At 37.4% G+C, this 13,942-nt stretch overlaps 3 protein-coding genes across 3 annotated transcripts; all 3 read left to right on the top strand.

Annotated features, from left to right (window-relative positions):
- Nucleotides 1–4,425: 4,425 nt before the first annotated feature.
- On the top strand, nucleotides 4,426–8,721 carry LOC137731532 (endoglucanase 8-like). Its single transcript, XM_068470656.1, has 7 exons — nucleotides 4,426–4,696; nucleotides 4,794–5,201; nucleotides 5,293–5,385; nucleotides 5,565–5,726; nucleotides 7,260–7,371; nucleotides 7,667–7,830; nucleotides 8,131–8,721. The coding sequence occupies exons 1-7, from the start codon at nucleotides 4,460–4,462 to the stop codon at nucleotides 8,452–8,454; spliced, it is 1,500 nt and encodes a 499-aa protein (XP_068326757.1). The 5' UTR covers nucleotides 4,426–4,459; the 3' UTR covers nucleotides 8,455–8,721.
- Nucleotides 8,722–9,006: 285 nt separating this feature from the next.
- LOC137731534 (protein PLANT CADMIUM RESISTANCE 2-like) lies at nucleotides 9,007–10,873 on the top strand. The gene is made up of 4 exons (XM_068470658.1): nucleotides 9,007–9,346; nucleotides 9,507–9,578; nucleotides 9,693–9,905; nucleotides 10,672–10,873. Exons 1-4 carry the CDS (start codon nucleotides 9,097–9,099, stop codon nucleotides 10,761–10,763), a joined length of 627 nt encoding a protein of 208 aa, XP_068326759.1. The 5' UTR covers nucleotides 9,007–9,096; the 3' UTR covers nucleotides 10,764–10,873.
- Nucleotides 10,874–10,998: 125 nt separating this feature from the next.
- LOC137731535 (protein PLANT CADMIUM RESISTANCE 2-like) lies at nucleotides 10,999–12,931 on the top strand. The gene is made up of 4 exons (XM_068470659.1): nucleotides 10,999–11,394; nucleotides 11,598–11,669; nucleotides 11,772–11,984; nucleotides 12,609–12,931. Exons 1-4 carry the CDS (start codon nucleotides 11,307–11,309, stop codon nucleotides 12,689–12,691), a joined length of 456 nt encoding a protein of 151 aa, XP_068326760.1. The 5' UTR covers nucleotides 10,999–11,306; the 3' UTR covers nucleotides 12,692–12,931.
- Nucleotides 12,932–13,942: the final 1,011 nt, after the last annotated feature.

Here is a 13,942-nt window from a genome sequence, read left to right as displayed (position 1 = left end):
TTGGATTCTCTGTTCGAGTTTATATCCACATGACATCTCATTCAAATTTTAAGAGTGATGTGTCAACTATAAACCCATATGAGGAGCCAAGCACATAAAAATCAAGCAAATAATTCGGGTCCCTCCATTTTAACTCCTATTAACGCATATAACAATGTGTATTTACAACGAGTTTAATGTTAAGTTGTATTAAGTAAGCTTATTTTTAACATAATATAGATTAGCAATTGAAAATGAATAATCATGATTTCATCTATACAAACCTGCTTCCAATGGGTAAATCATGTGTAAATGGTGGGAATGAGATCTATTTCGAATATTTATGTCCGAAGCCTACTGACTGAGAGATTTGGACTGTTCAAAAGAGAGAGAGAAAGATTCATACTGTTCAAGCTTTTGGATTTTGTAAAGTGGGTTAGTGTGATGGACTAATAGAGATCGTATAATAGAAATTGAGTGGTTCAGATTTCTCGAACCACGAGCTCCAAACACAAAGATCCGAAATAAGTCTCAATCCCAAATGGCCCACCCCCTATGGCCACGCATCATTGTCAAAGATAAAACAACATTTAGCCTAATTCAATTGCGTTAGACATGGGAAAATGTCACCTGTAAATAAGGAGCATTTGAATCAATATTCTATGTCACGAGCTCAATCGAGTACAGTTGAGGTAATGAGCAATGTGAACGAACATTTGAATAACCTTTGCCTAGCTAGGCCAAAAGAAAAGCCTATCTTCTTCTTCTTTTCTTTATCTATTTTTCTTTTTACAAGCCTATCATCCTATCGTTTGAAGAATTCTCGGGTACCGCGGTTCATATACGGCACACTTCTTTCGAGTAAAAATTCAAGTGATACAAAAATACGTGGGGTCTTGAGTTTTTGTGTATAGCCTTGTGAACACATGGTATGGCTGTCAGACAGCAAATTTGACTATGGTCAGTAATTGACCGGTCGAGTGAATGTCCTTGATATTAGAACTTAATTACCTTTGGGTCACGGACTTGCCATGTCCACAATCATCAAAATCGTCTAATTTTATCTATTTTGTTCTTAGACACCCATGTCCGTCAAATTTCCATATTACAATTAAAAGTCTCGATCATTTTAGATGTGACTAATATTTTTGGCAACAATATATGGTAAGATAGTTCGAATAGTTGAAATGCAATACATGAGTTCAAAAATTGGGATCCTCCTCAAAAATTTACCTGCACTAAACAAAAGCTGGACTGAAAGTCTTCAAAACCTTTCTTTTTGTTCAAACGACCACCAACCCATCTCACGGCTTCTCTATAGAAGCCCATTTAAAGGCCCACGCACCGGAGAAAATTCATTAACTCTAAAACCCATTGAAAAGACATACCGGGCCGTATCCATTTTATTGGCCCAAGAAGCATCTGATTTTAAAAAAAAATTACCGCTATCCACACATTCATTTTTATCTTTAATACATCTCTCAATTTTCAATCGTTAAATATAATGAATCGAAGAAAATCAAATAACATAATTTAACAAAGAATATATAGAGTTAAAAAAAGATGTGTAATTAGCATCACACATTCGAAAATTGTAAGTTTCGGATTTGTACTTGCAAGAATTTCGGGTTTAGTGGGAAAAAAGTTCATCGCATAATCGCATTCTTGAAATCACAATAAAGGCAGTCAGGCACTCAATTCTATATGTGATTATTAGAGCTCTTTTAGGTGGGGTCGCTTAGATATCGAGGACGTTTTTCGTTATAAATGGGGTTTAACTATTGGGAGGGAGATTCTGTCTTCTCATTTTTCATGCCCTTTCGTGAATTTTTGTTTTATGTGGTCACGGTTAAATAATATTAATATTTTATATTTTTTTTATATAGAGATAATAAGATAAAAATAAATAGTAATATAAAATATTAACGTAGCTTAATCGTGATCACATAAACAAAAGAGCATGAAAGATGGGAGGGCAGAGAATCTGCCTCCTAACTATTCGGTGCATTGGAGATGATTTAAACCGGACAACAATTCGGATTGGTAAATGGCAAAAAGACAAAAGTAGCATGAAGTTTCACATGTTGAACAATTGATTCATTCATACTAACATATATTTACTTTTCATTGTTTTCAACATAGAATTGAGATTTTCTTCATTCATTCAACTGCAATAAGCGCAAGTCACATGCATAATTAAATTTATGACTAAAAAGGTGATTCGTAATATTCAGTGGTATGTTATTTAATACTATGATCTAGTGATATTCCTATTCACTTATAAGTGAGAGGTCTTAGATTCGATTCTCGTTAAATGTAAACTTGAACCACATTATTGCTAACTTATTATGAAACTAAGCCCATCTTATCCCCTCAGTGTAAATACTATTATTTGTTGAAAAAAAATAAAGAAAGGAATTCTCAGCGGTGCCACATACATATACATTCTCTACCTTAATTGGGGAACCTACACATTTGTCTCTACCTTCAAACTCCAGAGTATATAAATATCACATATTGAATAGGGCTTTTGCATCAATTGTTTGTTATCAAAATTACTACAAGGGTACCTGCGTAGATTTTCATTAACAACGGGGCTAAACCAGGGATGAAGCCAAAAATTTGTTTGGATGGGGCATTGTTAAACAACAACGTCACAAAATAAAAAGCTAGAGAATTTACTAAGCAAATCCTTATTTATTAATCCATAAGATTTTTCATACAAAATATTACAATATCCCTCGACGCGTGTTCATGATTTGAAAGAGTTAATACCATCAAATATCTCTCTATATAAAAATAACTATATTATCATTCATCTATTTATCTCCCATCCGATTTCTCAATCAATTCTTCGGAAATTTCATGACCGAAAATGCTCTTTCAACATTGGCAATTGCAATTGAAAGAGTTAATACTAATGTCACAAGTAAGTAAACAAGTTATACACCTTACTAATGTCACAAGCATGTACATTTTTTTTGTTTGCCAATAATCTGAGTGGGGGCATCTGCCCCCTCTGAGCCCAAGGTGCCTCCATCCCTGGGTTAAACGGTCAACAAAAAAACAAAACTACAAGAAGACAACATGAGGTGTAGAGAACCTAATAGCGTCAGCTGCTCGAAAACACAATAAACTCAAATTAGCCAATTTATCAACCGACAAAATTATAAACACTAATAAGAGCTTAATTAGCAGCCAACTACTTGAACTGCAAGTCTGTAGTTATGTTTGATTTGTTCATATTTTTTGGCAATTGGATTTGGAGCTGAGAGTTGACATGCAAGTTCTGTCACTTTGTCTATGTATAATTTATGAGAAATGTTAAAAAGATTCTTTCAAAAATGGAACTCTCGACGAATTCTCTGTTACTTTATATTTTTAATACAATGTTTTATAATATTATCACGAGAAAATTAACGTTAAACTATAAGATGACAGAAAATCGATAGAAAGTCTCACTTTGAGAGAGAGAGAGAGAGAGAGAGAGAGAGAGAGAGAGAGAGAGAGAGAGAGAGAGAGAGAGAGAGAGAGAGAGAGAGAGAGAGAGGCCCATAACATTTCTCAGTCTATCTATATAGCTTCCGTTGAAATCCATTTGTACAATTACTGTACACATACAATCTTCGTACGTACTTGCCTTTTAGAAAACTTCTTCCCGATTTGAAATACATTTGTACAACTACCAGAGCACCGAATCGAAGATCACATGCACGCCTCAATCAATCACGTATTCCCATTGGTCTCTTTCCCTCCTCTCTCCCACTCCTCAATATCTCTACATATATCCATTGAAAACTAGAACGTAAAATGATCGAATAGAAACAAGAACTCTAAAATAATGTATTGTAAAAATGATGCGAGGATTATGTGAATCAGTTAAAACACGTAAAAGAATACATTTAATATATATTGACACCTTGAGAGATGCAAGCGGTGAGCAGTTTTTGTGAAATGACTACCTCACCGCTTGATCAGTCGTAAAAATACAATGGATCATGATATACATAATTAACACGAAACGATACAAAAACGTATTCTAATCTTACAAGAGTCAGTCTTGGAGAGGAGAGGTATAATCTTGTTGTACATTGTGGGGCCGACACCCCTCACGCCTTCCACGTGTGTCGCATCCACCGCACCATGGACCATCCACCTCCCCCATAATTTAACTCATCATTTCGTCCATTAAATTCACAAATCTAATCCACCGTCGATTCTTACAATCTTTCGGGGTTATTACCATGCAAACAAATTTAGACACCGGTTCTCTCCAAACCCGGTCCAACGAGTCAAAGAGACTCGAAGCGATCCAGTCACGCAAGTCCTGCATTGGAATCCGAGCATGATCCAGTAACCTCCTCCACGTGTTTCAACCCCATTGGCCCAGCCTCTGGAATCCAATGACGCCTTTTCGTTATAAAAGAACCCAAGACGGCTGCTGTTAAGTGTGCTCTGCTCCCCTCCACCACCAACAAAAATGGCGCGAAACCTCCTCTGCCTCCCGGGGAATGTTTCCGCATTTCGCGCCCCTCTCGCAGCCCTCTTCCTCCTTTCTCTCCTTTTCCACTCAACCAGCGCCGCCACCCACGACTACCACGACGCTCTCCGCAAGAGCATCCTCTTCTTCGAAGGCCAACGCTCCGGCAAGCTCCCCCAGGATCAACGCATAAAATGGCGCCGCGACTCCGCATTGCACGACGGGTCCACCGCCGGAGTAAGCTCCCATTCCCTTCGCACTCCTACATTTCTCAAACGCCGAGTTTAATTTGAATTTTTTTTTCTGACATTGCATTTATTAATACTAACTTCAGGTGGACTTATCGGGCGGCTACTACGACGCCGGCGACAACGTAAAGTTCGGATTTCCAATGGCATTCACGACGACGTTGCTGGCGTGGAGCGTCATCGACTTCGGGAGAACCATGGGTCCGGAGCTGAAGAACGCGGTTCGGGCCGTGAAATGGGGCTCCGACTACCTCCTCAAGGCGACGGCGGTGCCTGACGTCGTTTTTGTCCAGGTCGGCGACCCGTACTCGGACCACAACTGCTGGGAGCGGCCGGAGGACATGGACACGTCACGCGCTGTGTACAAGATCGATAAGAACCACCCGGGGTCTGACGTGGCAGGCGAAACAGCCGCTGCTCTCGCCGCTGCTTCTATCGTGTTCAGATCACGTGACCCGGCTTACTCTAGGTTCCTCCTCAATCGAGCCGTTAGGGTGCGTCGCTGTCACTCACTCACTTAACTGTTCACTTCGTTTGTTTTATTAACTTCAGGTAAAAAGTTAAAAAGTAAAATCTGCAACGCAGGTGTTCGAGTTTGCTGACAGGCACCGGGGTGCGTACAGCGCCAGCCTGCACCATGCCGTGTGCCCTTTTTACTGCGACGTGAACGGCTTCCAGGTCAACAAAACTAACTCTTACACCGAAATTTTTTACGATAAAACTTACAAGTTCGTGTTAGTGAATAACTTGTTAAACGCAATATCGATATGATTAAGTAGTAAAATGTTGGCCCGTCTCTGTAACATTTTTAGAAATCGAATTTCTTAGCTTAATGTAGTCGGATTAATATACTTTAGGATGAGTTGCTGTGGGGAGCAGTGTGGCTGCACAAGGCATCGAGGAGGCGCGTATACAGAGAATATATAGTGAAGAACGAGGTGGTGTTGCGAGCAGGTGATACCATTAACGAGTTTGGTTGGGACAACAAGCATGCTGGGATTAACGTCCTCATTTCCAAGGTACTTAAGCCAAACAAATCTAGCTTTCATTTCTTAATTATTTCTTTATTACTCCTTAATCATTGTGCTACCAACTTTATTGATTATTTAAATATAATTTATTGTTGTCTCAATCTGTGTTTTTATTCTTTTTGGCTTTATGTTCTTGTATGGAATGTAGCAACCATTTCTTTAATCGTTGCGTTAGTGCAAAATAGGTGGTATGGTCTGTGTATCACGTGCTCTGGAATTAAGTCTAAACGTAGGAACTCGAATAGGATTTCTCCGCATCCCTTCCATTTGGATCCTCCGAATCCTCAACCATGTCCGTTTAATCAATAATTGAACGGACATCAATGACTTAACTTTCGTTTTTGCCTTTTCACTCGACTCCTTTGTCTCCCCTCATTTCTCATCGTTGATAAAAATATGCCATTAACTTTTATGTCACATAGTGTTTGTGCAAATAATTAACATTATCCAATGTGTGCACCGTGGTTTTTGGTTGTCTTGTGGACCCTTTTGGCATACCGTTTCGAGCAACTCGAATATGTTAAGCGAACAAAGGTCTTTGTATTTTAAGTGGTGGTGCGATCCGTACATCTCAGTGCAAATTGGATTTAATAACTCAACATGCAAAGCATTTGTTATGTAAAGTTAGAAAATATGTAGAAAAATAATAGTCGAGAAAATTTAGGAAAAAAGTGCGTGAATCTAAGACAAGATCCATTTTTAGCTTACAATTAGGCTTTCATTTGCTAATTATCAGATTAGACAGTACATAGTCGAAATTGCCCCGATGGATTAAAGATAATAAGAAGGAAGCGAGAGGGGTAGAAGTGACTTTAGGGTGGAATGGATTTTTGGCATTGTGTAGTCGCGTCAATCAGAGAAAAGCAACAAAGTGGTCATCCATTTCCATGTGGACTGGTGGGTCCCATGGGTGGACGAAATGAGTTGAGTCTCTGCTGCGTACATGTGCTTAAAGGTGCCGAGAGCGAGAGGATGGGTTTCTTTCCTTCTTTCTTCCCATACTCTTCCCTTCAGACGTATTATTTGCCTCACAACCCTAACTTTTCTTGGAACTGATTGCGACCCCTTGTTAAGGGCTTTTCAGTTCCCAGTCCCGGATTTCAAAACGTAATCCTTTTCCCACTCTATCATATCTTGTTATCCTTTTACAGGGAAATGATTTCCGCATATTTCTTGTATTTTATGTGCATATGCTTGTTTGTGCATTATTACGTTGAGATGATTTTCACGCGTCTCTTCTATAGGCACGAATACATTACAATTGTTGTCACTTGGAGGAGCTCTGAAGCACCGAGGAAGTATCGATCTGCTATATCTTATGTGCAGTGCATATAGATAATAATAAGTACAAGAATATTGGAAAATAAAATAGGATTATCTTGATTCATGAATGGCGGATTTCGATTCATTGGTTTTGCAATTGAAACCTAGCTATTATACACAATGCATGTGTCAGTCTCAGTGTTTCTCATCATCTACAGGAGAAAAAAAAATTAAATGTGCTTTTGGATTTGGCTGCAGGAAGTGCTTATGGGAAAAGCAGATTATTTCGAATCTTTCACACAGAATGCTGATGGGTTTATATGTTCCATACTGCCTGGACTTTCTCATCCTCAAGTCCAATATTCTCCTGGTATATAATATTTTTATGATCACAAAGAATAAAATAATAAGATCATAAACTTTCCAGGACTATGCGCAAATCTCTGTTTTTCTTTAATTACTTGCTAATTAATTTTTTTGTTTTGTTTTGTGGAACTCACTAATTAAGTTTAGTAAATTGATTAAGTTTTTCTCTTTTGAAGGTGGCTTGATATTCAAGCCAGTTCTGTTTTTCTTTAATTACTTACTAATTAATTTTTTTTGTTTTGTTTTGTGGAACTCACTAATTAAGTTTAGTAAATTGATTAAGTTTTTCTCTTTTGAAGGTGGCTTGATATTCAAGCCAGGAGGTAGTAACATGCAGCATGTAACCTCACTTTCATTCCTACTTCTGTCCTACTCCAACTATCTAAGCCATGCCAATAAGAACGTGCCATGTGGCGAGACCTCTGCCTCCCCTGCTTTCCTCAAACAATTGGCCAAACGCCAGGTAATTCATGAAAACTAATGTGTCTCTCTCCGACATGAAATGTTATTGCGATGGTATTTTAATTCCGCGAAAGTTCTGCCAGTTCTTACGGTCTTACGAGTTTATGACCATACATTCAGTCATGGACCATCTTTAGATAACAAAGACAAATTAACGGCTAGATTTTGATCTTGTCCTATTTGACTTTAACCTTATTTTTCTGACCTTCGTTAGGAGGGCACCCACGTGAACAAGGGTGCTTCTAGAATAATTAGAATATGTGAGGACAACATTGTAATTTTGGAATTGATTTTTCTTCAGGTGGACTACATTCTAGGTGATAATCCATTAAGGATGTCGTACATGGTCGGATACGGTGCACGCTACCCACAGAGGATACACCACCGGGGCAGCTCGCTACCATCGGTGCAGGCCCATCCGGCCCGTATCGGGTGCAAAGCCGGGTCTAGATACTTCTTGAGTCCAAATCCCAACCCAAATTTGCTGGTGGGAGCCGTTGTTGGTGGGCCCAACAGCTCAGACGCATTCCCTGACTCGAGGTCTTTCTTCCAAGAATCCGAGCCCACCACTTACATCAATGCACCGTTGGTGGGCCTACTTTCGTATTTTTCAGCCCACTATTGATTTCAGTACCCAAATGTAAATTGAGAGAAGTGTAGTGGTGCGCTAAGCTAAGGTCACCCACGCACGTACCCTACCCCCAATTATTCTAAAATATTCCAATTGTACCCAAATCCCAAATTGATGAAGAAACCACTGGTAACGCAAGCAAATGGTCTTTTGATTACTTTTGAATGTGATATGAAGTTGCAATGTAACAACAACGACTTCTCTAACTCATGTATCCGAATCTTTTAGAGTCTTGCTTTACACGAATCGTTTCTTACTCGTGGTTACTCCGTATATCGTGATACTTGTATACCTATCTTTTATAGTCATTCGATTGAATAAATAAAAAATAAATAAATAAAGTGTAAAACGTGAAATAGATGTTCAAAAATCACTCCGCGATTTTTATTCGGAATTTAAAAAAAAAAAAAAATTGTTCTGTATAAAAGGGCCATTTTTCACAGGCTTTTCCCCGGGCCTTCAAAAACTCCGGCCCAGCTTTGTAAGCAAGGAAGCACCCAGAAAGACACGCATGACGTAGCCGCAGACAAAGGAGACTAGGAAGTCAATAAACCGAAGTTCCCCTCTCTCTCTGTCTGAGATCATATTCTCTCAACCTCCTCATCGCTGATCGTTCCCCACCAATCTTCAACCATCATGTACTCGTCAAAAGCAAACGTATACGAGAAGTACTCCTCCTCCGACCACCTCCACCAACATGTCGATGCACCGGCCACGGGCATCCCAGTCAGCTCCGGTAGTGAACCTTATTTTACTACTTCTCACGAAGACATGAGCTCCCAAAGTGGCTACAGCCACATGACCCACCCACCTACCCATCTCCGCCCTCGCGCCCTCGTTCCTTGGTCCACCGGCCTCTTCGACTGCTTCTCCGATCCAAAAAACTGTACGTATATATAAAAATATGGCATAAATATATTATATATAAATGATTTGTAATTAATTTGTTAAAGTTGTTTATATTGGGGATTAATTTGGATCATGTGTTGATCATTTACTCTACATTTGAATTAATGTTTCATGTTATTGTGTATGTCTACATGCAGGTTGCATAACATTTTGGTGTCCATGCATCACTTTTGGCCAAATTGCAGAGATTGTCGATAAGGGTTCTACATGTAATTAACTAATTAAGCTGCTTCCTTTCCTTTTCCTTCTTTATAAATGGGATTAGGGTGTATTAGTAACCGATTAATGAGGGTTAAGTAATTAATTAACTAAATTATTTGCAGCTTGTGGTGCTAGTGGAGCGCTTTACACACTGATTGCTTGTGTGACGGCTTTTCCATGTATCTATTCATGCTTCTACCGCTCCAAAATGAGACAGCAATACAGCCTGGAAGAGAGCCCTTGCGGTGACTGCTTGGTTCATTGCTTCTGTGAAGGCTGCGCCTTGTGCCAAGAGTACCGAGAGCTCAAGTTTCGCGGCTTCGACATGAAACTTGGTAATTACTTCTCCATTTCTAGTTCTTCTTTTAAATTCAAAGATTCAATTAAGCGGTGTGCTGCATGACAAGATTAATACTAATTAATATGTGGATATATAATCAGCTACACCAATAAAATGAAAGAATTATAAGTCTCTAAAATAATAGATATGAATATCGCAAATAGAGTCACTGCGAGACCCATCAAAAGATTAGTTCCCCACCCAGGAGCTACTTTATCATATTATGAATTCAATGGTTTTAATAAACTCCCCGCATTAATTCGTCTTGGACGGCCAGATCTAGAACTCCCTTCAACGGTTTGTGTAGCCATAATATATTTTATATTCAACAAGATCTGTTGACCTTGTATGCCCAAGAATTTTTGACACTAATATAGGTCTTACTGTCTGGATATGATTAATACTAATATATAAAACTGGATCTCCTTATTTCTTTTAATCATAAATTAGTACCTATGTCTTCCTTTCTTCCTGAGTTAAGTTAAGTTTTACTAATCATAATTAATTAGTACATCTGTTCATGTTTGTTTAAGATTTATATATATTTTAAAGGAAACGATATTACAAAGAAGAAAGGTCTTTTCAAATCGGGTGGCTTAGACCCTCTAGAAGCAAATTTGATAATATTTTCTATTGGCCGCAAACTGACTGACCTTCCTAATTAAATAAATGTTAGATGGAGTTCTATATTTTAGGTTAATTTTTTTTTGTTCTCTTTGCATTGACTTGGTTGGATTAATATTGAATAATAAAACAATTAGGATGGCATGGAAACATCGAGGAAAGGAACCATGAAGTTGGAATGACTCCGGTGGCTCCGGTGGTGGAGGAAGGCATGAGTCGAGATAAATGAAACATCATGTAGACTATCGTTTGTTACCAAGATCTCGGTGCATTTTTTGAACATAGTAGAGTTTTCGACACAATAAATTGTATTTAATGTTTACTCTAAGTTTGTTGTCATGATTTTATACGCGGGTATGTACAATGTATGAAATATTGAATAATTGTTGTAATAATGATGCAAATAAATAATAATACATTTAAATTTGAAGACAAAAAAAAAAAAAAAAAAAAAACAGAAAATAAAGAAGGAATATGTTCAATTTGTTGAAAAGAAAGGAATACGTTCGATTTGCTAAAAACAAAGGAATATGTTCGATTTGCTGAAAATAAAGGAATATGTTCGATTTTGGCGGCATGGCCAAGTTATAAGACGGGGGATTGCAATTTTTTTTTTCCCAGTTCAGCTCCGGGTGCCGCGTAACCAATAAAAAATAGAAATACGTTCTTCAGTTTTGCAATATCAATCAAGTCAACATTAGAAAAACCTGAAGAAATTCAGGTGGATCCACTGATACTGACTGAACCTTATTTTACTACTTCTCACGAAGACATGAGCTCCCACAGTGGTCACAGTCGCCATCGCGACCTCGTTCCTTGGTCCACCGGGCTCTTCGATTGCTTCTCCGATCCAAAAAACTGTACGTATATATAAAAATGGGATATATATATATATATATATATATATACACATATTATTCTCACTATTGTCAGATTTTCTTATAGCGTAAATGATTTGCAATTATTTTGATAAAGTTGTTAATAGTGGGGATTAGTTTGGATCATGTATTGATCATTTACTCGTGAATTAATGATTCATGTTATTGTGTATGTCTACATGCAGGTTGCGTAACACTTTGGTGTCCATGCATCACTTTTGGCCAAATTGCAGAGACCGTCGATAAGGGTTCTATATGTAATTAACTAATTAAGCTCCTTCCTTTCCTTTTCCTTCTTTCTAAATGGGATTAGGGTGTATTATGAGGGTTAACTAATTAATTAACTAAATTATATGCAGCTTGTTGCGCAAGTGGAGCGCTGTACATACTGATTGCTTGTGTGACGGCTTTTCCGTGTATCTATTCATGCTTCTACCGCTCCAAAATGAGACAGCAATACACCCTGGAAGGGAGCCCTTGTGGTGACTGCTTGGTTCATTGCTTCTGTGAGGGCTGCGCCTTGTGCCAAGAGTACCGCGAGCTCAAGTTTCGCGGTTTCAACATGAAACTTGGTAATTACTTCTCTATTTTTAGTTCTTTTAAATTCAAAGATGCAATCAACCGGTGTTGCGTGACATGATTAATATTAATTAATATGAGGATATACAACCAGTTACACCAGTAAAATGAAAGAATTATAAATCTCTAAAATAATAGATAGGAATATTGCGAATAGAGCCATTGCGAGACACATCAAAAGAGTAGTTCCCCACCCATGAGCTACTTTATCATATTATGAATTCAATAGTTTCAATAAACTCCCCGCATTAATATATAAAACTGGATCTCCTTAATCAGAAATTAGTACCTATGTCTTCCTTACTTCCTGAGTTAGGTTAAGTTTTACTAATCATAATTAATTAGTACATCTGTTCATGTTTGTTTAAGATTTATATATATATTTTAAAGGAAACGATATTACAAAGAAGAAAGGTCTTTTCAAACCCGGTGGCTTTAGACCCTCTAGAAGCAAATTTGATAATATTTTGTGTTGGCCACAAACTGACTGACCTTCCTAATTAAATAAAGGTTAGATGGAGTTGAGAGTTCTATAATTTAGATTTTTTTTTTTTTTTTTTTTTTTGTTCTCTTTGCATTGACTTGGTTGGATTAATGTTGAATAATAAAACAATTAGGATGGCATGGAAACATCAAGGAAAGGAACCGTGAAGTTGGAATGAGTCCGGTGGTGGAGGAAGGCATGAGTCGAGATAAATGAAACACCACGTAGACTATCGTTCACTACGAGGATCGCAGTATATTTTTGGAACATAGTAGAGTTTTCGACACTATAACTCATATACTGTATTTAATGTTTACTCTAAGTTTGTTGTCATGATTTTATACATGGGTATGTACAATGTATGAAATATTGAATAACTGTTGTAATATGAGCATTATGTATAATGATACAAATAAATAATATGGTTTTATCACAAATGGTCCTTGAAATTGACCAACCCCATCAAGCTGGTCCTTAAAATTGAAAATCAATCAATGTTGTCCCTAAAAATTGATGACACAAATCAATGTAGTCATTCCATTACAATTCCTTTAAAATTCCGTTAAAATTTCTACTATGTGCTTATGCTTTATATAAGTAGGTTCCATAAGTCTAATTAAATATTACCATGAAATTAAAAAAATTTAAATAATAAATAAATAAATTTTTATGTCAAAATTAAAAAAAATTAAAAAAAAAATTTCTCTCATCATCTTCGTTGAGCAGCCTTGGCTGCCATCGCTCCATTTTTGGCACTTGATCCGTTTAAACATAATATACTACAATAGAAACCCAGTCAAACCAAACTATCTTCTTCGTTTCTGATTCCAGCATCGCTGACACCCACCTTCTCCCAACCATATCCTCCGATCTACCGCCACACCCTAGGACTAAGTTGACGGCCCCACACCAATCTTTTTGACAAGTAGCAGAAGATTTGGGCAAAAACCCTCCACACCCATGAGATTTTTTGCTTCGGCTGGTAGTGGGTAGGGCTGCCATGGTAGCCAAGCCTGCGCGAGAAAGACAACGAAAGAAAAAAAAAGATGTATTTTTTATTTTGACATAAAAAAATATTATTTATTATTATTTTAATATTTTAATATAAATGTTAATATTTAATTAGATTTGTGGGACCCATTTATGTGACACATAAGCACATAACAAAAATTTTAACGGAATTGTAACGAAATGACCACATTGCAACATTCATTTCCAGGGACTACATTGATTGATTTTCAATTTCAAGGACTATCCTGATGCGGTGATTCAATTTCAGAGATCATTTATGACAAAAACCCTAGATAATAATACATTCAAAATTGAAGACAAAAAAAAAACAGAAAATAAAGAAGGAATGTGTTTGATTTGTTGAAAATAAAAGAATATGTTCGAGTTGCTGAAAATAAAGGAATATGTTTGATTTGCTGAAAATAAAGGAATATGTTCGATTTTGGTGGCATGGCC

Source organism: Pyrus communis, chromosome 4 (assembly GCF_963583255.1).
Source record: "Pyrus communis chromosome 4, drPyrComm1.1, whole genome shotgun sequence".
Lineage (NCBI taxonomy): Eukaryota > Viridiplantae > Streptophyta > Magnoliopsida > Rosales > Rosaceae > Pyrus > Pyrus communis.
The sequence above is the reverse complement of the archived record's forward strand: the minus strand, read 5'-3'. Positions and strand labels throughout refer to the sequence as shown.